The 25227-nt window shown below is 40.0% G+C and overlaps 1 protein-coding gene across 1 annotated transcript in view; it reads right to left on the reverse strand.

Moving 5' to 3' along the window:
• VWA3B (von Willebrand factor A domain containing 3B) overlaps positions 1–25227 on the reverse strand; it is a 214155-nt gene that overhangs the window by 33028 nt on the left and 155900 nt on the right. Inside the window, exons 21-23 of the mRNA XM_049696472.1 lie at positions 17894–18012; positions 12837–12887; positions 4185–4389 (exon numbers count right to left, since the gene is read on the reverse strand). Coding sequence (XP_049552429.1) covers positions 4185–4389; positions 12837–12887; positions 17894–18012 — 375 coding nt within the window. The remainder of the gene's footprint in view (positions 1–4184; positions 4390–12836; positions 12888–17893; positions 18013–25227) is intronic.

A 25227-nucleotide genomic window follows, 5' to 3' on the forward strand; every position in this document is an offset into this window, starting at 1 on the left:
TCCATTGCAGAGGGCCATGTTGAGAGTGGAAAGAACTCTGTAGATGAGCTGCCAACCATGGACCCCTCCCCGCCCGTTCATTACCTACGGACTATTGTCCTGGGCACATGGGTGCTTTCCTGAACTGACAGTGGGGGCTTTGGTCACCCTATGTAGGGACAGGGCAGTGAAAGGACAGCCTTAGCCCCTGACCAAGAAAGGGGGCAGCAGTGGACCCATCAATACCATCACACAAACTCAATGTCTTCCTCGCTCTGGCTCCCACATCAAGTTCCCTCCATTTTTTCTCCTTTGCTTTCTAGGAAGATCTTGAACAAAAAGTGAACTTCCTGTATTTACTTTCTCCACTGCTCTCTACTTCTCCATCCTCTGTACACTGGCTTCCACTCCCAAAATGCCACCGAAGTTGTTCTGGCTAAGATCACTAACGATCTCCCTCTTGAAAATCAAATGGTTTTCAGACATCATCCTGTATGACTTTCCAAACTCCTCAGTAATAGTTTAACAACGGAAATAGCAATGACGGGCAAGGTGGGTTGAGGGCATTTCCTGTTGAGCATTTAGCGTGGCACGCTGTACTCAGCACATTATGCGCGTTGTCTCACAACCATCTTGCAGGTGGCTACTATGATTTTTCTAATTTAAGGATGAGGGATCTAGGCTTAGAGTGCCTAAGGAAGGTCCACATCTGGAAGTACTGAGACTTGCATTCAGGTCTGTCTGACTCCAGACCCAGGGCTCTTGCCATCTCTCCTCCTCAGGCTCTGACATCATAGCTCCCTACCCTGTGCCTTCTGCTCCTCTAGCTTTCCTGTCTTGGCCCTTTCCACAGTCTCCTCTTCCTTTCTCAGCACCTCAAATGACCTCCAAATCTATCTCTGTAACATGGACTTCTCTCCTAAGCTCCAAACACATGGCTGCCTATCGGTCTTTCTCGCCGGGATGCCCTATGGACATCTAAGGATCAAGAGGACCTAAAGTGAGTTACCTTTCCCTGAAAATCCACTCTGCCTCCCATGGTACCTCTTCCTCTTGTTCTTTCATTCATGTATTCATTCGAATGCCTGGGAGTGCCTACAAGGTGCCATGCGATACTGCAGCAACACTAGGTATACCCAGAACACAACGGACCAAGTCCCACCCTCATTCCAGCGGAGGAGACAGATGATGAACAAATACGTACATGATGGCAGGTGGTGAAACGTGCTGTGAAGAAAACAAAAATGTGGGAAGGGGTTAGAGAATGACAGGGTGTTTAGAGGGGCTGTCTCTCTGCAGAGCAGAGGTGACACGGATGTGGTGGCTAACCGTGCCTCTGTCTCCCAGTTGTCCAAGACGGGAAGTTTGTGGGTATCCTCAACGTTGCCCTCTGGCTCACCCCACACATTCACTTTCCACCAACTGGTATCTCTTTCACCCATTCCCTCCCCACTGTACCGGCTTGACTCAAGGACTCAACACCTCTCAGTGGAGGCTGCACCTGGTTTTGGTCTTCCCTCCCTACACTGAGCCTCATCTTGCTGCCAAAAAAATCTTTCCAAGACACAAATCTGCTCATGTCCTCCACTTGCTGAAAAGCCCTCGCTGGTACCCACTTCCTACAGGCTTGGTTCCTGATCCTAGGAGAGATTTCCAAGTTCCTTGTACTCTGGGGCCATCTTCCCTTTCCCGTCTTGTCTCCTGCCACGCCCCTGGTGAACATGCCATGCTCTTTCCACCTTCCTGCCTTTGCACAAACAGTTTCTCTCACTCAGAACATTTCTCACACTCCCCCCCCTCAAATTCCTACACATCCTTCCAGACCAAATTCAATCATCCCCTCCATGAAGACCTCCTCCACGCCTCAGCCAGAATCGTTCACTTCTTCCCATCTTCCAGTTGTTCTATTGGCTACGCCTCTGTTGTCATATTTATAATACTCTGCTATAAGGATCTGGGTTTCATTCCTTCAATAAATATTTCTGCGTGTCCACTGTGTGCCAGGCATCATTCTCAGTGGATGTAGCTACGGATACAGCTACAAGTAAGGCCAGACAAGAGCTCAGCTCTCACATAGGTTACGTTCTATGCCAGTATGTCTCCTCCACTAGGCTGGACCCATGTCTCCATTGCTGTTAACAAATCCCTATTTTGTGTCCAATGTATAGTGTCACCTTGGGAGGCCCCAAGGAAAGAAAGAAGAATGTGGCAGGCTGAGACCACCTGTGCCAAGGACAGAATCTGACCCATGGTCGGGAGTGAACAAATGTTTCTGGATGAAGAAATTGTGGAAATTATTTTAATTCCCACTCTGTGGACAAAGGAATAAAAAAACAGAGCAATTAATTCACATCCCATGAACAATGAGCTTTTGGTTCCCACAAATTCAGGAGACTACACTACGTTCTGAAACACCAGAGGCTTCTTTCCACTTCATTAGCAACACTTCCCATTTTAACATTTAATATAAAGTATAGATAAAAGAATAATGCTTGCAAATTCTGCTGTTAGGCAGTAATGTCACCAGAGCTCAACACGCGAAAGTCCATCATTTAGAACCTATCTGTTCACCTCAACTAGAATAAGAGTGGGACCTGGTCCATGTGTTTAGGTACCTCTAGTGCCTAGAATAGGGCTTGGTACCTCACAGGAACTCATACATATTTCAACGAATAAATGAAAGAACAGAGAGGAAGAAGCGTGAGGAAAAGAAGAGCAGGTTTCCAGGGAGAGGGATTGAATTCATTTGAATTCAGTCTTCTTGATTCTCGGTGTTTACAGGGCACCTGCGTGAGGAAGGCCAATATACAACCACGTGTTTGGGGTCATCAGATGGTGCCTTCCAAGGAAAGACTGAACAACTCTTTGAGGAGGTCACTTTGAATAAAAACGACCCCCCCCCAATATATATAATAAATAAATAAAAACAAAAATATAAATAAAGATATGATAAAACTTTTGCACTCTGCACAAAAGAAATCGCTTTCTACACTGAAGGAAAAAAAGCCATTTGCAGGGGAAAAATAAATTTAAATAAAAATAAGCAAATAAAACACAAGAATCTAGAACAGCAAATACAGAATTTAAAACCAGGCAAAGCTGGTATCACTTAGCAAAGACTGAAATCAAAAAAGATGAATCTCAAAGGTCAGTTCCTTGGATATATCTTTTAGACTATCATATGGTAAATATATTAAAATTATATAGAACTCAGTAAGATTCTGGATGAACTGTTCCAGGTTTACACACACCCTACTATAGTCAGAAAGAGGATATTACACAGGCAGCAAGTATTTAGAGCCCCCAAATGTTCATGTCCTTTGGTCCAAGAATCCCACACCTAAGAATTTATCCTAGCAAAATAGTTCAACTATATGCACTATAGAAGCAATAAAACATGATGTGAAAGAGAAGAAAATTGGAAAAAACCCTCAAATGCCCAACATCCAGTGAAGAGTTAAACAAATCAGGGCATTTACACACCATGGAATATTATGTAACCACAAAAAATATCAGTCTGATGATTCAGCAAAAACACCGAGAAAATATACGAAACGTTGAAAAGCAGACCATAAAATGATTACGGATACTCTAACTGCAATTCTGTGTAAAATTTATTCAAGGAAAAGAAACAATTAAAAGTAAATGATACAAAGTGGTAATAAATAATATGGCTGCCAGAAAATAAATTTTCCTTGTAGAAGGTCTGTTTTACTAGTAATAATAATTGCAAACACTTATGTGGGGAGCTTTCAATACTAAGTACTTTAAATGCTCATTTTGCTTCCGTAACAAGCCTATGAGGCAGATACTATTAACACTCTTATTTTACAGATTTAAAAAAAAACCCTAAGGTTTAGAGAGACAGAGTCACTGGTCAAGATCACACAGGGATTAGGTGGTAGATCTGAGGCTGGACTTTGGTCTGGCTCATATCAAAGTCCAGGCTTTTAATCACTACACGATACTTCTGTTTAGATTTATTTTTCAATTAAAACACGTACTGTTTAAAAAAATAAGGCCAGAGTAAAATCAAATGGCATTTCCTTTCTGTTGAAAGAAGTCCTGAGACCTTAAGTGGGTTGGCTGTAACTCTTAGAAATCAGTGCAGTGGGAGGTGGGAGAGAGGGGAGGCCAGCACAGGAATGGCAAGGGCTTGGGATAGGAGGGAGGGAGGGAATACAGACAACCTCCACGGTACACACCTCTTCAAGGGCCCTGCTCACATGATTCTCCTTCTTGGCAGCCTCCTGGAGCTCCATGGCCTGCTGCACATACATTTTCCCAGCTAGGATTTCGTTCTCCAGCACTGACAGCTCCTTCAATGAAATGGGCCAATTCAACCGTTCTAATGCCTTGTTTAAAGCGGCCTTGTTTTCTAAGTAACGCATTGGTTTGTTTGCACCTAACCTAAAAAAGGAAGAAGAAAGAGAAACATAAAGTGATCATAGTAGAACATAGTAGAACATATGGAAAGATGTTTTTTCTGTAAACCCTCCCCTGAGAAACATCTGTCAAAGCAGATGTCAGGTGTCAGTTGACAGAATCACAGCCATGCCTTCTGGCTTTGGTAGTTTATGCAAGTCAGAAACAATCATCTCCGAGTCACGGTAGGCACTTTTCCCCATTACCTAATTTGATGATCTGATTTTATAGAAGTTTGATACACGTAAGTTATTTTTTCAACAATTTTTTCAGCGTATTTGGAACCCATTCCTTTCTCCCTAGGTCTAACATTTGGCAGAACCAACAGTGAGTTTCAAAGACATTTCACACAACTATGCCTAGCAGTGACTCTGGAAAACAAAGCAAACCCTAAACTCAAATATTTGTCTCAGTGCAGTAATTCTCCTATTAGCTCATGTTAGCTATTTTTATCTTCTCTCCTCTTGTAAGCCTAAATAGACCTAAACTTTCTGGCTTCACTGTTTTGGTACACAAAGAACAGAAGCCAAACTTTCTATCAGCTGATGAACAAGCTGTGTGATTCCAGGGGAACCCAGTGGGGTGTGGAGGTCCCAAGTCCTGGATTCTGTTTCCAGTCCCAGTACTTATGAGTCAGATACTCATGGAAGAGGGTACAGAGATTGACTGATTGAGGGACATGGGGGAGGAAAAACATTTCATAATTGTCATTCTCTTATTGTTGAAAATGTCATGGCATTTTTTTAGATGTCGGGTGTTGGAAGAGCACACTATTTCACAGTACATTCACAGGACTCAATCCACAAACAAACTTGTCAACAGAAGACAGCAAAAATTCTTATTAAAAAATCTAAATTGGTGTGATGTCAGCAAAGTGGTGAAATGAGAAACCCCAGGCCCTCATTCCCCCACAAAGACGCTGACTAACCATATAAAGACCAAACTGCCTTTGTGAGAATTCTAGAAACCAGTTAAAATGCACCTGCTCTCCAGCACCACAAAGCCAAGAAGAGTAGGCATTGAAGCGAGTAGGAAAATGTGTTGCATTTTGTCTGGCCAAGCCCCTCCCCTTCCCTGGCACACTGCAGAGCAACTGGGAGAAAACTCCTATTCAACATGTATCCAACATTTTGGTCTTTTGTGGGGCTTCCCGGGAGACTGGCTTCTGTCTCACTTGACTCAGAATGTTGATAAAAATGGCAGTATACTTTGGATGCCAGGTTGGGGCAGCTGAGAACAAAGGCAAGTTTCATGGGTGGTTACAGCACCAGAGACACTGCCGTACTAAAGACAGACACCAGGGAGAGCAAGAGATTACGGGTTCCTGAGAAAAAAACAGAGGCAAAACCTCTTCAACTGGGAAATGACATGCACAAGCCTAGAGAAGACATATCCCCAGAAAAGGTGTGAGAGGGTCCCAGAATCTCTAGCCAGAATGATTGGTGAAGGTCTTCCCCTGTAAGAAGCCACCTGTAAAGACTGGGAGGAGTGTTTGTTTTATCAAATGCCCAAATATTGCCTAAAGATACTAAGGCATACAAAGAAACAGAGAAAGATGGCCCAATCCAAGGAACAAAATAATCTCCAGAAAATCTACCCTAAAGAAAGGAGATCTATGAATTACCTGACAAACAATTGAAAATAACTGTCTTAAAAATGCTCAATGAGCTCAAGGAGAATACAGACAACTAAATGAAATCAGGAAAATGATGCATGAACAAAATGAGAGTATCAACAGATACAGAGACTATAAAAAGAACCAAACAGAAATTCTGGATCTGAAGAATACAATAACTGAGCAAAATGGATGGCTAGTGGGAAGCTGCTGCACTGCACAGGGAGATCTGCTTGGTACTTTGTGACGACCTAATGGGGTTGGATAGGGAGAGTGGGAGGGAGGCTCAAGAGGGGATATGGGGATATATGTATACATATAGCCGATTCACTTTGTTGTACGGCAGAAACTAACACAACATTGTAAAGCAATTATACTCCAATAAAGATATATATAGAAAAATAATACAATAACTGAAGAATTCACTAGAGAGCTTCAAAAGCACACTTCGTCAATCAGAAGAAATAAATTAGCAAATTATGATTATTTTAAGTCATAAATTGTCACAAGGACAAAGAAGAACATTATATAATGGTAAAAGGGTCTATCCACCAGGAAGATTTGACAATCATAAATATATATGCACCTAATTTCAGAGCTCCCAAATATAGAAGCAAACATTAACAGAATTGAAGGGAGAAATAGAAAGAAACAATATAAAAGGAGATTTCAATTTCCATTTTCAATAATGGATAGAACCACCAAACAGAAGACCAATAAAGAAACAGAGGACTTGAAAAACACTATAGATTAATTAGACCTAACAGACATATACAGAACACATCACCAGCCAACAGCAGAATACATATTCTTAAGTACACATGGAACATTCTCTCCAGGATAAACCACATATAAGAACACAAATATTAAAGGTTTTTAAGATAAAATCATATAAAGTATAATCTCCAATAACAATGGAATAAAACTAGAAATCATTAGCAGAAGGAAAACTGGAAAATACACAAATATGTGGAAATTAAACAACCCACTCTTAAACAACCAATGGGTCAAAGAAGAAATTCTAAGGGAGATTATAAAATATCTTGAGATATTTTAAAATAAAAATACAACATATTGAAATGTCTAAGATATAGCAAAAGCAGTCATAAGAGGGAAATTTATAGTGCTAAATATTTACATTAAAAAAGAGGAAAAATCTCAAATCAACAACCTAACTTTACACCTAAAGGAACTGGGAAAATGGAGAATAAACTAAACTAAACTAAACCCAAGTTAGCAGAAAGAAGGAAATAAGGATTAGAGCAGAAATAAGTGAAATAGAGTATAGAAAAACAATAGAAAAAATCTATGAAACTAAGAGTTAGATTCTGGAAAGAACAACAAAATTGACAAATGCTTATTAGCTAGATTAAGAGGAAAAAAGAGAAGATTCAAATAACTAGAATCAGAAAGGAAACAGTGAACATTACAACTGTTGTCACAGAAATAAAAAGGATCATAAAAGACTCCTATGATCCATTATACACCAACAAAATGGATAACCTAGAGGAAATGGATACATTCCTATAAAATTATAACCAACTAAGACTGAATCAGGAAAAAATAAAAAATCTAAACAGACCTATAACTAGTAAGGAGACTGAATCAGTAATCAAATAATTTCCAACAAGCTTGAGCTCAGCACTATGTAGCTTCCATGGAGAGTGCTACCACACATTCAAAGAAGATTTAACACCAATCCTCCTCAAATACTTCCAAATATTTAAGAGCAGGGAACATTTTGAAACTCATTCTATGATGCCAGCATTACCCTGATACCAAAGCCAGACAAAGATACTACAAGAAAACTACAGCCCAATATTCCTTGTGAACATTGATTCAAAAATCCTCAACACAATACTAGCAAACCAAATTCAACAGCATATTATGAAAGGATTAAACACCATGAAGAGTGAGATTTTATTCCTGGAATGCAACATACAAAAATGAATCAATACAATACATCACAGTAACAGAATGAAGGAAAAAAACCACTTGATCATCTCAATTGATACAGCAAAATCATGACAAAATTCAACACTCTTTCATGATTAAAAAGTCAAACACTCAACAAACTAGGAATAGAAGGGAACTATCTCAATATAATAAAGGCCTCATAACTAACTCAAACCTTGCTTTAGATAGTGAGGAGGGAAGTGATGTCATGAAAGGTGGTGGAGTAGAGAAATCAAGGAATTTGTCTTTTCACCAAAACAACTATTGATAGAATTAGCTATTTTGAAATGCTGGAATCTAGTTGAATACTTACAGTATCCAGGGGAATGCTTGATGAAGACAGAGGCTGGCATTTAGGGAAATCTCTGTCAGGTCACTGGCTGACCACAGAGATGAAACAATACTTCAGTGAACACACATGACAAGGAATATAGTCTTTGCAAAAACAGTGTGGAAAGACACTAAACAGACAAGTGCAGCCTTCATCAGGCAACAACAGAAATTTCTGGGAAGGGTAGAGAATCTAATTTCCAGAGTTACTACGTTACAATGTCCAAAATGTGCTGTTCTCAATAAAAAATTGCAAAGAACACAAAGAAACATGGAAGTATATAACCCATTCACATGGAAAAAAAGAAACTGACAGATGAAGTCCAGACACTGGATTTGGTAGAGAAAGACTTTAAAATAACTGTCTTAAATATGCTCAAAGAGGTGAAGGGAACCATGGACAAAGAACTAAATGAAGTCCTGAGAATGATATATGAGCAACTAGACAATATCAATAAAGAGAAATTATGAAACTGAACCAAATAGAAATTCTAGAGCTGAAAAGTGCTACAGGTGAAATGAAAAATTCATTAGAGGGTTTTAACAGTAGATTTGAGCAGGCAGGAGAAAGAATCAGCAAACTTGCAGATAGATCAAATGAGATTACATAGTGTCTGGAGTAGAAAGAATACAAGAATGAAGAAGAGTCTAAAGGACATATGGGATTCTATCAAGCTTAACAACATATGCATTATGAGAGTGCCAAAAGGAAATGAGAGGGAAAAGTGTGAAAATATTTGGCAAAAATGAAATAATGGCCAAAAACTCTCCAAATTTGATGGAAGACATACATCTACACGATCCAAGAGGCACAGTGAATGAAAAGCAGAATACACTCAAAGAGAGCTATACCAAGACACTATACTATAATTAAACTGTTGAAAGACAAAGACAAAGACAGAGAATCTTGAAAGGAACACAAGTGGCTCATGAACAAGAAATCCTCAATAAGATCAACAGCTGATTCCTTATGAGAAACCATGAAGTCCAGAAGGCAGTGATAGGGTTTGTTTATTTGTTTATTTATTTATTTAGGCCACGCCGCATGGCATGTGGGATCTTAGTTCCCTGAACAGGGATCGAACCCAAGCCCCCTGCATTGGAAGCGTGGAGTCTTAACCACTGGACCACCAGAGATGTCCCATTGATATGGTATATTTAGAATGCTGAGAGGAAAACACTATCAAGCAAGGATTCTATATCTGGCAAAACTATCCTTCACAAATGAAGGAGAAATTAATACATTTGTTAACACATAACAAAAGCTAAGGGTGTTTGTTGCTAGTAGGGCTTCCCCATACAGGAAATGCTAAAGAGAGCTCTTCAGGATGAAATAAAAGGACACTGGAAGACAAGTTACACTGGCCATATGAAGAAATAAAGATGACTGGCAAAGATGACTACATACGTAAATATAAAAGCTAATATTCTTGTATTTTTGGTATGTAACTCCTCTTTTGTTTCCTATATTATTTAAAAGACAAATGCATAAAACAATGATTATAAAGCTATGTTAACGGACACATAATGTAAAAGATGTAATTTGTGACAATAACAATATAAAGAGGGGATGGAGCTGGATAGAGACAGAGATAATGTACACTATTGGAAATAAGTTGATATCAATTCAAACTACTTTGTTATAAATTTAGGATGTTAACTGTAATCTCCATGTAATCATTAAGAAAATAATGAAAAACTATGCAAAAAAGGAAATGAAGAGGGATCACAATGATACATTAGAAAAAAAATCAAATACAAAAGAAGGCGATATTGGAGGAATTGAGAAACAAAATAGACAAGACATATACAAAACAAACAGCACAATGACAGAAGTAAGTCCTTCATTATCAGTAGTTACTGTAAATGTAAACGGATTAAACTCACCAGTTAAAAGACAGAGATAGGCAGAATGGATTAAAAAAACCATGATCCAACTATATGCTACTATAAAGAGACCCACTTTAGACTTAAAGACACAAATAGGTTGAACATGATAAAATGAAAAAAGATATTCCATGCAAATAATAACCAAAAGAGAGCTGGAATGATTATACTAATATCAGATAAAATAGATTTTAAGTCATACACTTTTACAAAAGAAGGACATTACTTATATTAATAAAAATGTCAAATCATCAAGAAGACATAACAACTGTAAATACATATCATCTATCAACAGAGCCCAAAAGTATATGAAGCAAACATTGACAAAATCGAAGGAAGATATAGACAGTTGTACAAAAAGGAGACTTCAATATCTATTACTTTCAGTAATAGAACAACCAGACAGAAGATCATAAAGGAAACAGAGAACTAGAAAACACTATAAAACAATTAGACTTATATATAGAACACCTCACCCAACAACAGTAAAATAAGTATTCTTAAATGCACATGCAACATTCTCCAGGATAGACCATATGTTAGGTCATAAGGCAATTCTCAAAATATTTTAAAGATCAAATCATATAGAGTACCTTTTCCAGAACAGTGGAATGAAGCTAGAAATAATAACAGAGATAAAACTGGAAGTATATACATACAAATATACACCACACTCTTAAACAACCAATGGGTCAAAGAAGAAATCGCTATTAGAAATTGGAAATTAGAAAATACGTTGAGATAAATAAAAATGAAAATACAACATATAAAAACACATGGGATGCAGCAAAGCCAATGGTCAGAGGGAAATTTCTGGCTGTAAATGTCTAGTAAAAAGAAAGAAAGATCTCAAATCAACAACCTAGGTGTACACCTTAAGGAACAAGAAAAAGAAGAGAAAACTAAACCCAAAGCCAGCAGAAGGAAGGAAATATTAAAGATTAGAGCAGAGATAAACAAAAGAGAGAACAGAAAAATAACAGAATCAACAAAATGAAAAGTTGGGTTTTGACAATATCAACGAAATTGGCAAAGCTTTAGCTAGGCTGACTAAAAGGAGAAAAGACAGAACTACTAAAATCAGAAACAAAAGCAAGGACATTACTATTGATCTTACAAAAATTAAAAGGATTATAGGGAATAATATGAACAACTGTATGTTTTCAAATTAGATAATCTATACAAATGGACAAATTCCTAGAAACACACAAATTACCAAAACTGACTTCACACAAAATAGACAATCTCAACAGCCTATAATAAAGACATTGAATCAGTAATCAGAAATCCCCCAACAAAGAAAAGTCCAGGACCAAAAGGCCTCACTGATGAATTCTACCAAACATAAAAAGATCAATTAACATCAATCCTATTCAATCCCAAAAAAACAAAAGAGAGGAGTCACTTCCAAATATATTATATGAGGACAAGATTCATCTGATACCAATGCCAAACAAAGATCCTAAAGAAAACTACACGATTATTTCTGCTTATGAATATAGAACTAAATAGCCTCACCATATTACTAGCAAAACATTATTATTTATTTATATAAATTTATTTATTTATTGGCTGCACTGGGTCTTCGTTGCTGTGCACAGGCTTTCTTTAGCTGTGGTGAGCGGGGGCTACTCTTGGTTGCGGTGCATGGGCTTCTCATTGCGGTGGCTTCTCTTATTGTGCAGCATGGGCACTAGGCGCGTGGGCTTCAGTAGTTGTGGCATATGGGCTCAGTAGTTGTGGCTCGTGGGCTGTAGAGCACAGGCTCAGTAGTTGTAGCGCACAGGCTTAGCTGCTCCGCTAAGGGGATCTTCCCGGACCAGGGCTCAAACCCGTGTTCCCTGCATTGGCAGGCAGTTTCTTAACCACTGCGCCACCAGGGAAGCCCGACTTCAGTTTTTTAAAACGAGAAAAATAACAAGTGTCGGCAACAATGTGGAGAAACAAGAACCTTCATACATTGCTGTATGTACGAGGTGGGAATGTAAAAAGATGCAGTTGCGGAAAGTAAATGAGAAGTTTGGCAGTTCCTCAGAAAGTTAAACACAGAATTACTCTGTGACCCAGAATACCCACGGCTAGGTATGTACTCAAGAGAAATGAGAACACATGTCCACACAGAAACGTCTACGTATTTTGCAGCATTGTTCATAAAAGCCCCAAAGTAGACACAACCCAAATATTCATCAATGGGAGAATGGATAAACAAACTGTGGTATATACATACAAGGGATCATTACTCAGGCAACAAGGAAGGAAATACTACATGTGCTTACAACTTGGAGGCACCTTGAAAACATTAAATCTTTACATTAACTAAGTAAAAGAAGCCAGACACAAAAGGTCACATGATATGTGATTCCTTTCATATGATATATCCAGAATACGCAGACTCACAGAGACAGAAAGCAGATTGGTGGTTACCAGAGGGGGAGAGAGGAATGGGGAAGGATTACTTAATGGGTACAAGGTGTTTTCTGAGATGATAAAAAAGTTTTGAAACTACAGGGAGGTGGTGGTTTGCACAACATTTTGAATAACTTAAATACCACTGAATTGTACATTTAAAAACTGTTAATTGTAAGTTATGGGAATTTCACCAAAATTTTAAAAAATTTTAACAAGTGAGAAGAAACTGGCTTACTTTTTTTTTTCCTCTTGAGATAATGCTTGCCAAACAATTTTATTCAGGCGCCTGTTTAAAAAAAGAATCAACAATAGTTATTTAGGAGCAACAGTTCATTTCATGACAAAAAGCTGAACCCGGGCAGGGAGATCCCAAGCCACGCAGCACCACCACCGCTGGACCATGTCATTGCCACTCGCTCAAAGAGATGGGATGTGAGTGTCTCCCACGCTCAGCATCACTGCAGAAGCCTCGGGGCTTTGTGGCAATCATGCTAAATATTAAAGGAGGGCACAGCTCTCAGCTGGATCAGGTAAAACCCGGACTGAGAAAAGGCAGCAAACAAACTGTTCCTCATTATCTCTGCATGAAGATATTTCTAAACACCCACTGCTTTTCTTCATAAGGAAAAATATGTGTGCCCTTAGCCTGCCTTCTGTAGACATTCTTCTGTCTGGATTCTCAGAGCAAAAATAAAAGGTTAATAGGGTCATAAATAAGAGGATTGGGACACACTTTAGAGATCAACCGGCCTGATCTCCTTGTTTTCCAAATGCAGCCGCTAAGCGGGGCAGACAGATGAAGCGCCTTACTTATCCAGCACCGAGAGCTGGTGGGGCTGAGATAAAGCTCACCGAACGTGTTTGCAGAGAGATGCTGGCAACCCAAGAAGAAAGGAGGAAGTTGGAGCCAGTGCTTTCTATCAGGTAGTTACAGCTCCTTTTCTTGTCACTAATCAGTGGTGCTTTTTCCAGAGCTTCCAGCCCAGTTCTGTAGTGCTACATCATCACCCAAATCAGGCTTACTAGGGCACAGGGCACAGAACACTGGCTCCACAGGTTGTGAGCTGGTGTTCCATGAAGCAAAAAAGCTTCAATAAAATGGGGTGGGAGAATACTGCCTCTCCCCAGGAGGCATGCTTCTAATCCTTGGACCCAGCGTCCGTGGCACAGGGCTCTGGGAGCACACTTTGGGTGGTGTTATCCTGCCCTGATCTCCCATCACAGGCCTGGTGAGATCATGGAAAGGGGGTCTGGCACGGTGGTGAAAAGCACAGACCCTGGAGCCAGACTGCCTGGGTCCAAAGCTCAGCTAGCTCCTCCTCTTATTAGCTGGGAGACTTTGGGCCAGTAGCCAACTTTTCTGTAGAAAGGGGGTAATCACAGTACCTCCCTCCCAGTGCTGCAGTGCAGACTCAACGAGCAAGTTATGTGCACCGCACACAGAACTGTGTCTCACACAGGTAAACGCTCTGTAAGTGACAGGAAGAGTCAGGAAGTGGGAAATAAGCCAGCTCGGCTCCTGTGTCTCTTGATGTTTTTAGTCCTTTGGGGTCTATTTGGAAATGGTTTTCTTTAATGATGTGGTTGATGAAACAATGGGCTTCTAAGGCTTGTGTGCATTTCTGGGGAAAAAACAAAACAAAACAAAACTGTAAATCCTTTTAAGTCTAAACCTTGAAAGTGCAGGCAGTAGAGTAGGGAGGCTGGGAGTGTGATGAGGGCTTGGGAGCTACGTGGGTCTGGGTTCAAATCTCAGCATCTCCACTTTGCCACCGTGTGAACCTGTTACATAACTTTTTGAAACACTGTTTTCTTATTGATAAAACAAAGATAACACCACCTACCCTTGCAGTTGCGAGGATTAAGTGAGCTATATGTATAAAGTGACCAGGAATAACTAAGGCTCATTCCCTCCAGCTTCTGAAGGAGGGTGAGGCTTAGACACTCAGAAACAGTTGGTGAATGTGGGTCCAATTAGCTAGGACATGTCTCTAATTTTAATTCGGTTCTTCAGAAAATATTTTTCCAAGAGGGTATTTCCATAACCTCTATCATTCCTCTGTTTTCCGCCTTCACTGAACTATTTCAAAGCACACAGGGCAGAAAAAGTGAGTGGGTGTGAGCTGAGGGTAGCAGAGAGTGTGTGAATCCCGGCTCCACTGTCCCTGAAGGCAACCGTGGGAAAGCCTCTAAGCGTGCGGGACGAGGGCAGTCCTTGTGGGATGCCGGGATTTGACAAACCACAGTTTTCCTCTTTGCTTTAGGAGACTGAAATTTGGCTAAGCGTAGCGTTTACTAGCTTTCTCTACCTCTAGTTGGCAAATCCACTTGTACCGAGTGGCTCATTTGCAAAGCAACTTGTAACTAATGACACTTCAGAAGTCTAGTCAGCAGCCCAAGCAAATCGATGATAAGCAGAGGCTACCATGCCTGGTCCCTGAGCCAGAACTGATGCTTCTCCTGTGGATCTGAGGGCTGAGACCTTGACCTCAGATTCACAACACAAGCTGTGGAAAAGTCACCCCAGAATCCAGCCAACCCTCGTAATCCTCACTCAGAGCTTATGCTGACACACAAAGCCAAAACTGCTTCTGCAATTCTTAAAATATTGAACCAGAAGGACTCCTACACATGGGCACTAAGTGTGACCAAAACTGCTAGTTTATGTCACTATTTTGGCCAGAGGACTGTGAACTTCCACTCATTTGGTCATCCCTAACCATACGGACTTAGGGTTATATCTGGCTTACTTGTGGTGGGAAACTCCTTAGAAACGTTGTATTGGGGATGAGATGGGGATAAACTAAGTTTCATTAATTACTTTTCATCTTTTCATATTCCGCATATCTTTAGAAAGATGAAGCAAGATGGAAAAGGGAACTGACATTTACGCCAGCAAAATTCTTCAACACTATTGAATACAAAAGATCAGGAAGTTTTGTTCTGTATAATATTAATGTTAATATTATTAAATAACAATATTAAATAAATAATTCATTTAAAATAAACATCGTTATTAATACCAAATAATACTAATGCAATCAATAATATCAAACATTAATCATATTAAAATAAATGTTAATGATCATATTTAAATTAATATCATTTTAATAAACAATATAGTATAATATTCCTCTAAGGGTACTAAAAGGCTTTTCCGGATTCACTCATTGGAAGTAAGAACTGGAACAAATCACTACTATGTCTGTATTTTGGTTTTGCCATTAACGAAGGACTCTCTTCTGCCTGGGAAGGAAGGGTCCCTGTCCTGGAAACTCTCGGGAAAGGGTCAGCTCAGTGGGAAGAGCTGTGTGACCCTTCCATTCCATGTATTGATGGTTATTTTAGCATCAGCACATATAGGGAATGAAAGAGGGAAATAATTAGCATGAGTTGCTCTTTGTATGTAATTTACATAACCCTCACAACTGCCCCGTGAGCCAGGTCTTGCAAGTGAAGCTCACAAGTGTCCTATGACCTGTCAAGTAGCTATCTGACCTCAAAGCCCCAGTTCATGGCCTGGCGTCAGGCTTTCACAGACCAGGTAATTACAGCACTCAAATAGTTGAATGAGTCAAGTAAATTAAATTACAATATGAATGATATTATATTTCATTTTGAATAACTGAATTGGATCAATTTTAATAAGTACACTTGAATTAGATCAAATTAAATTCCAACAGTCAAAAAAAAAATATATATATATATATATTATATATATATTGTGACACCTGCTAGGAAGAGGAGAAGACCAGGGGGAAAGCAGGCAGCCCAGAGCCTGCCTTCGGGGGCCAACATCCTCGCAGGGAAGGGACAGGCCTGTACAGAAGCTGTGAGCGCTCCAAGGGCCACACGCAAGGTGGGTGGTGCAGAGTCGTTGGGGAAAGGCCTCTCTGGGGAGGGCCGTTGGCGCTGAGGCAAGAAGGGAAGAAAGAGGACAGCTGGTGGGAGGGGGCAGGAAGAGGGGCAGTGGAGCTTCAAGGCAAGGGAAGGACTGCCTGGTGCAGGGTCGGGGAGGCGGAGAAGAGGGCCAGCACCAGTAAGAGGGTAACTACAGAGCAAAGTCTCAGGCCTACAGGGGAGGGCGAGCCTTGGCAGAGTTCAGCCTGCCTTCGAGAGAAATGAAGGGCCCACAAAGACTCAGAGAAGTCCTGAGAAGCCCGTGGAGGCAGCTGCAGGAGCCCGTGCGACACAGCCTCAGTTCTCAGGCAAGGGCAGTGGAGGAGGCTCAAGTGTAAGGAGATTTGGAGAGGACCGTGATGGGCGTGGGGCGGAAAGGCCAGCCTCTGGGCTGGGTCGTGCACTCCAGGCAACAGAAGTCAGGCTTTATACTTTTTTTGAACACACACTAGACACGCTGCAAAATGACAACAGATCAGTAAATGCTGGCCTGGGCCCCGTCGTTCACTTTGGCGTACTTTATTACCTTTTCCCCAACCACATGGTATTAATGAAAACCCAACTGCACAGCTTCCAGACCCAAGAATAGGCTTGCCTGGAGGAGCTGGGTAGCTCAGCGTTTAATCAAGCGTGTGCACCAAGGACTGATTAAGTGCTGAGGGGCAGGGTGCGGAGGTGATTAGAGAGCTGGGAGAGGGTGAGATTCTAGCCCCAGAGCTGTGTTCTCCACCAACACTCTGAGGCAGGCTCCCAGGTCAGGCCGGAAGGAGCCAGGCCCCAGGAAGGGGCTGGGATTCAAGGACCCTGGGTCTCCTTCTCCAGCAAACCCTGGGTTATCTGCCCTTGGGAAAAAAGGCCCCCTCACTCAGTACTAACACAGTGGCTAGTTAAGAGTACAGTTTTCACTGTAGTCAACTTGGTCATCTTCTTGATTTTGCTATAAAAATTGTTTAAATCAATTATCTCATTATTGTGGCATGGTGTCACTTTACAGAATGTTAGATCCTAAAATGGTCCAATTCGCTCTGCTAAAAAGCAAAGCTTTAAAGAGCTCATGGAAACATGAGATTTCTGCAGAGTTTGGAAAGGGAAGATGGCTTCTCGGAAACCCCGCTGGACATACTCAGGTAAAGCATTGGGCTGGCCGAAAAGTTTGCTCGGGTTTTTCTGTAACACCTTACGGAAGGACCCGAACGAACTTTTTGGCCAGCCCAGTACTTAACGCCGTGCTGGCACAGAGGAAGCCCCTTAGGTTAGCTGCTGCTGCTGTTAATATTCCTCACGGACCACTGTTAAATAGCTGCGCCAGATGAAAAATTTAAGCTAAAAGAAGGGAAAACAAGCCAAAACAAATTCCACATCCATTAAAGAGTAGCCAGGTGTAATACTCACTTGTCGTAGGACTTAATTGCCTGTTCCACTTTTTGCTTGTAGATATTAAGCTTCGCTCCTTGGGGGTTAATTAAAGTCATCTTATTTGTGTCACTGCACACATGTGCCAGAGGGAACACCTATATGCCAATGCCAAAGGAAAGGGTCACTTGATAGGTTAACACGTGCCTTCAGAAATGGATCTGATGGCTGTACAGTATGGTTTTTCTGACTATAAAATCAATACATTATATTTGTAGAGAAATTGGAAAATGGAGAAAATTAAAAAAATTAGAATCAGAGATATCACTGCTCACCTCTTCCTTCCAATTTTTAAAACTATATATTTAAAAAATACCCACCCCCCCAAAAAAAAACCTGTTCCAGGAAACCCAAATCAGAATCAAGGGTTATCTTAATAAGCCTCTGTCAAACTGAAGGGCACAGGCGATAAGAAATAGAATATCATTGTTGCTGCTTTGTAAACTACTAGCTGGGTTAAACATCTTTCTCACATATTTATTTTATATTTGATTTTCTCTTAAGAATATCTGATTATAGTTAATATCTTTTGACCATTTTCTTTATCAATTTGTAAGAGATCCTTATACATGTCAAATAAAGAAGGCTTAGTGATCAATGAAACCACTTTCTGTAAGAACAACAGAGTACCAGAATGAGAGGGCATCTTTTTGAGTTCTTTCTGTCTGTGTCTGATGCTTCCTTCTGGGTTTGGGGATGCCTCTGATTCCATGCTATCTTAACAGCACCTGTAATATTTTACATTTACCTGTCTGCATATTACTTTGTTTCATTCACTGCTGTATTCCTATCACCTAGAACAGTGCCTGGCCCTCAACAAATATCTGTTGATAAATGAATAAATGTATGCTTGCAAAAAGGCTTATTCCATGTCTTATTATTTACATAAAAAGAAGAAGTCTAACAGGAGAATACAAGGTCTAACAGTGTTTCGATACTGTGTATGATTCCAACCACGAGGAGCATGTAGGCACTTTAGAAATGTGGGGAATCAAAGCAACTATACACCAATAAAAATTAATTTAAAAAACCCAATTAATCATAAGATGAAAGAAAGCTTTGGCCTTGACAACAGGGACTTGTGATATTTACTTTCAGAATATTTTCTATCAGTAATTTCAATAAATTGATATGTTAATTTAAAAAAATGTGGGAATCACTTTTAAGAAGTAAATTTTTACTTCCAATCCAGATGATACAGAGCTCATGTTTTATGTTCCCCTTTGCCTTCAAAATCATACAAAAATTGTATTGTTGTTATTTAAGGAAAAAATGCATAAAAAGAAAGGAAGGAAAGGAAGAAGGAGAGAAGGGAAAGGAAGAAGGAGAGAAGGAAAAAGAAAGATGCATGGTTGATGTATTTCTAGAGACAAAAAGTTGAATAAGTCAGCAGGGCTGAAGTTGTGTGTTTGTTGACTCTCGTGGGCAAAGATGGCAGGGGCGGTGGGAGCTCAACACCCAGAAAGCAAGTGGGACTCTGAGTCACGCTCAGTGCCTGAAGCCAGCACTAGTATGAGGTTCTCTCACCCCTGCAAGAAGGCCCTGCCTGGTGAGAGAGGACACTAGTGCAGTCTAACATCCAAGAACTGAACCAAGCCATCCTCAATCTACACTATCCCAGTATCATCATGGGACAAGAGCTCTAAATACCAATGACTGGGGTACAAGGGGATGGATTTAGGTAACTGCAAAACAGAAGACAGAGAAAAAAACAGGTTTTTAAAAATCTTGTCAAAATGTGCCAACCGGGCTTCCCTGGTGGCGCAGTGGTTGAGAGTCCGCCTGCCGATGCAGGGGACACGGGTTCGTGCCCCGGTCCGTGAAGATCCCACATGCCGCAGAGCGGCTGGGCCTGTGAGCCATGGCCACTGAGCCTGCGCGTCCGAAGCCAGTGCTCCACAACGGGAGAGGTCACAGCAGTGAGAGGCCCGCGTACCGCAAAAAAAAAACCAAATGTGCCAACGTACTAAAATTCCTAAGTACACACACAAAAATGCTAACAGTAGCTGAGCAAATCAACAATCAGAACATCAATTCACGTGAGTAGAAATTAATTTTACGAGCCACCTAACAATAACTTTATATGAATTATGATTAAAATTAAGTATGATTAGGTTGTTCAAAGATGTAACAGTCATCTAAAGGTGTAAGAACAGAGTGCCGTTAAGAACAAATGGATGAGAAAAAGAACAGTATTTTAAATAATAAAGTCATGTAAAAAAAATAGATACTGAAATTGCAAACTACATAATTTTGCAATTAAAACATCAAGACCAAAAGAGACAAACAAAATAGCCAAAGATTCAGAAGGCTGAAAAGCAAGACATTTGGTTTGGCTGAAGAGTCGAACCTTGCTACTTGTCAGACACAAGAATTCATCGTGTGGCTTCTAAGCAATCTTTGTCAAAGAGAAGAAGCCAAAACAGTGGGTTAAAAGCTGAGGTGACTGGACTTTGAAAACTTAATGAAATTTGCAGAAGTGGAAAAAAAAAAACCCAACCAAACAAACAAAAAACACCATCTCTTAAAATTTCACATAAACTTTCAGAGGAAAAATAATCAGTCTCAACAGAATGAAAGACCCTTACATAGGTATCTCCCCTGGGAAAAAGGCCCCCCTAGAAGTCTATAAATAGCTCTGCAAACTGCCAGCTTATGGCTCAACTGCAAATCAACCCCACGAAGTATTTAGCAGCATTACACCATTTCACCAGGATCCGCTGGACGCCTGACTGACGGTGTGTAAAGAAAACCCATTGTTTAACGTTCTACCTCCCTCTTCGGTGGATTTGGATCTCAGGCCTTGCATGGCCATCATGGACTTCAGTGTGGTAGGAGTTCAAATTTGGCTCGTGTGTACCCACTCTCGTGCCTTTCTGCACGCAGATTTAGGGAAAGACAAAGTCATACTCCACACCTTCAGTCTGTGGTCTTGGTTTTTGCAACATGGTAGTCACGTGGAGGTCCCACGGGCTATTCTCCTTATGATGTCAAGTTTAGTGTGACTATGAGGTCATAAGGGGCATTCTCACAGGGACTTGGGGGATCAGAATCATGGCTTCCCAGCTTCTGTAGGGAAGCAGGTGGGGAGCAGAGTGTGATCAATGCGGAAACTGATACTATGTGAGAGGGAATGAAACCACCTGGTCACACCTCCGGAACATGGTTTACTTGTTACCTCTTTCTTTTTTTCTCTTTTTTTTTTTATAAGAAGAGGGAAATGTAGACACAGAGACAGAGAAGTCCAGGCCATGTGATGACAGAGGCAGAGACTGGAGTAATGCAGGTCCAAGCCACGGGATGCCAAGGATTCCACCACCAGAAGCCAGGAACAGCCACGGAAGGGCTCTTCCTTAGAGCAGTCAGAGGAAGCATGGCCCTGCCAACACTTAGATTTCAGACTTCCAGCCTCCAGAACTGTGAAAGAATAAACAAATTTCTAAGCCACCCGGTTTGCGGCACACTTTGTCACAGCAAACCTAGGAAAGGAATACAGAGATAGGAATACATACATATAACTGTTTATGTTTTCAAAACAAAATAATGGAACAACCAACTAGCTGTTGGCTGATCTAGGAATGACTTCTTGGAATGACTGGGGGGACTTGGCTCTGCTCCACGTGTCTCTAGAAGGCTTGACCAGGCATGTTCCCAGGCACAAATGAGTAAGCAGAAATAGCCAAGGAGCCTTAATGCCTGGGCTTGGAACTGGTATACCCTTGCTTCCGTTTCATTCTATTGGTCAAAGATACTTGCTACCTCTTATAATGCAAATCAAGCATTAACAACTAATGGGAGATGCTTCTGGACAGTGTTTGAAAATAAAAGGGAGCCTCAAGGTATTACCTACTTCAATTCTCTTGAGGTAAACCTAGAAGCCTTACCAAATTGATGCTAATCACACCCTGTGTGAGAAGATTTTAACTGTGATGGATGGAGGGCAGAGGGAGGAAGGGGGGGCAGGGGGGAGGGGGGAGTGAGAGAGAGATACTGACCATAATTTCTGGAATTCATGGACAGCCCTAGTTTGGGCTGATTCTGTTAGAATTTTTCCCAGTGTTAGACCAGAGACACACCTTAACCACTAATTTTGTCAATAGGTGAGAATAGTTTTATCAATTCTATTAAGAATAGTTTTATCAATAATGGGATTGTAGCTTCAAGATGGCGGAGTAGAAGGACGTGCTCTCACTCCCTCTTGCGAGAGCACCAGAAGCACAACTAACTGCTGAACAATCATCGACAGGAAGACACTGTAACTCACCAAAAAAGATGCCCCACATCCAAAGACAAAGGAGAAGCCGCAATGAGATGCTAGGAGGGGTGCAATCACAATAAAATCAAATCCCATAACCACTGGACTCACAAACTGGAGAACAATTATACCACAGAAGGGAAAAACGACAACTAACATACAAGGGAACTCCCATAAGGTTAACAGCTGATTTCTCAGCAGGAACTCTACAAGCCAGAAAGGAGTGGCATAATATAGTTAAAGTGATGAAAGGGAAGAACGTACAACCAAGATTACTCTACCCGGCAAGGATCTCATTCAGATTTGACAAACAAATCAAAAGCTTTATAGACAAGCAAAAGCTAAGAGAACTCAGCACCACCAAACCAGCTCTACAACAAAATGCTAAAGGAACTTCTCTAAGTGGGAAACATAAGAGAAGAAAAGGACCTACAAAAACAAACCCAAAACAATTAAGAAAATGGTAATAGGAACATACATACATATTGATAATCATCTTAAATGTGAATGGATTAAATGCTCCAACCAAAGGACACAAGCTCGCTGAATGGATACAAAAGCAAGACCCATATATATGTAATCTACAAGAGACCCACTTCAGACCTAGGGACACATACCGACTGAAAGTGAGGGGATGGAAAAAGATATTCCATGCAAATGGAAATCAAAAGAAAACTGGAGTACCAATACTCATATCAGATAAAATAGACTTTAAAATAAAGAATGTTACAAGAAACAAGGAAGGACACTACATAATGATCAAGGGATCAATCCAAGAAGAAGATATAACAGTTATAAATATATATGCACCCAACATAGGAGCACTTCCATACATAAGGCAAATGCTAACAGCTATAAAAGAGGAAATCGACAGTAACACAATAATAGTGGGGGACATTAACACCTCATTTACACAGATGAACAGATCATCCAGACAGAAAATTAATAAGGAAACATAAGCTTTAAATGACACAATAGAACAGATATATTTAATTGATATTTATAGGACATTCCACCCGAAAACAGCAGATTACACTTTCTTCTCAAGTACACACGGAACATTCTCCAGGATAGATCACATCTTGGGTCACCAATCAAGCCTCAGTAAATTTAAGAAAATTGAAATCATATCAAGCATCTTTTCCAACCACAATGCTACGAGATTAGAAATAAATTACAGGGGAAAAAATGTAAAAAACACAAACACATGGAAGCTAAACAATATGTTACCAAATAACCAAGAGATCAGTGAAGATATCAAAGAGGAAATCAAAAAATACCTAGAGACAAATGACAACAAAAACACGATGATCCAAAACCTATGGGATGCAGCAAAAGCAGTTCTAAGAGGGAAGTTTATAGCAATACAATAAGAAACAGGAAAAATCGCAAATAAACAATCTAACCTTACACCTAAAGGAACTAGGGAAAGAAGAACCAACAAAACCCAAAGTTAGTAGAAGGAAAGAAATCATAAAGATCATAACAGAAATAGATGAAATAAAAACAAAGAAAACAATAGCAAAGATCAATAAAACTAAAATCTGGTTCTTTGAGAAGATAAACAAAATTGATAAACCTTTACCCAGACTCATCAAGAAAAAGAGGGAGAGGACTCAAATCAATAAAAATAGAAATGAAAAAGGAGAAGTTACAATGGACGCCACAGAAATACAAAGCATCATAAGAGACTAGTACAAGCTAATTCTATGCCAATAAAATGGACAACCTGCAAGAAATGGACAAATTCTTAGAAAGGTATAACATCCAAGACTGAACCAGGAAGAAATAGAAAATATGAACAGACCAATCACAAGTAATGAAATTGAAACTGTGATTAAAAATCTGCCAACAAACACAAGTCCTGGACCAGATGGCTTCACAGGTGAATTCTACCAAACATTTAGAGAAGAACTAACAACCATCCTTCTCAAACTCTTCCAAAAAATTGCAGAGGAAGGAACACTCCCAAATTCATTCTATGAGGCCACCATCACCCTGGTACCAGACAAAGACACTACAAAAAAAGAAAATTACAGACCAATGTAACTGATGAATATAGATGTAAAAATCCTCAACAAAATACTAACAAACAGAATAAACAACACATTAAAAAGATCATACACCATGAACAGGTAGGATTTATCCCAGGGGTACAAGGATTCTTCAATGTAAACAAATCAATCAATGTGATACACCATATTAAAAAATTAAAGAATAAAAAACAATATGATCATCTCAATAGATGCAGAAAAAGCTTTTGACAAAATTCAATACCCATTTATGATAAAAAAAAAAAACTCTCCAGAAAGTGGGCATAGAGGGAACATACCTCAACATAATAAAGGCGATATATGACAAACCCACAGCAAACATCATTCTCAATGGTGAAAAACTGAAAGCATTTCCTCTAAGATCAGGAAAAAGACAAGGATGTCCACTCTCGCCACTATTATTCAACATAGTTCTGGAAGTCCTAGCCATGGCAATCAGAGAAGAAAAAGAAATAAAAGGAATACAAATTGGAAAACAAGAAGTAAAACTGTCACTGTTTGCAGATGACATGATACTGTACATAGATAATCTTAAAGATGCCACCAGAAAACTACTAAAGCTAATCAATGAATTTGGTAAAGTAGCAGGATACAAAATTAAAGCACAGAAATCTCTTGCATTCCTATCCACTAACAACGAAAGACCAGAAAGAGAAATTAAGGAAACAATCCCAGTCACCATTGCAACAAAAAGAATAAAATACCTAGAAATAAACCTACCTAGGGAGGTTAAAGACCTGTACTCAGAAAACTATAAGACACTGATGAAAGAAATCAAAGATGGCACAAACAGATGGAGAGATATACCATGTTCTTGGATTGGAAGAATCAATACTGTGAAAATGACTATACTACCCAAAGCAATCTATAGATTCAATGCAATCCCTGTCAAATTACCAATGGCATTTTTTACTGGATGGAGACACAAAAGACCCTGAATAGCCTAAGCAATCTTGAGAGAAGAAAATGGAGCTGGAGGAATCAGACTCCCTGACTTCAGACTA

The sequence above is a fragment of the Orcinus orca genome, chromosome 13 (assembly GCF_937001465.1).
Source record: "Orcinus orca chromosome 13, mOrcOrc1.1, whole genome shotgun sequence".
NCBI lineage: Eukaryota > Metazoa > Chordata > Mammalia > Artiodactyla > Delphinidae > Orcinus > Orcinus orca.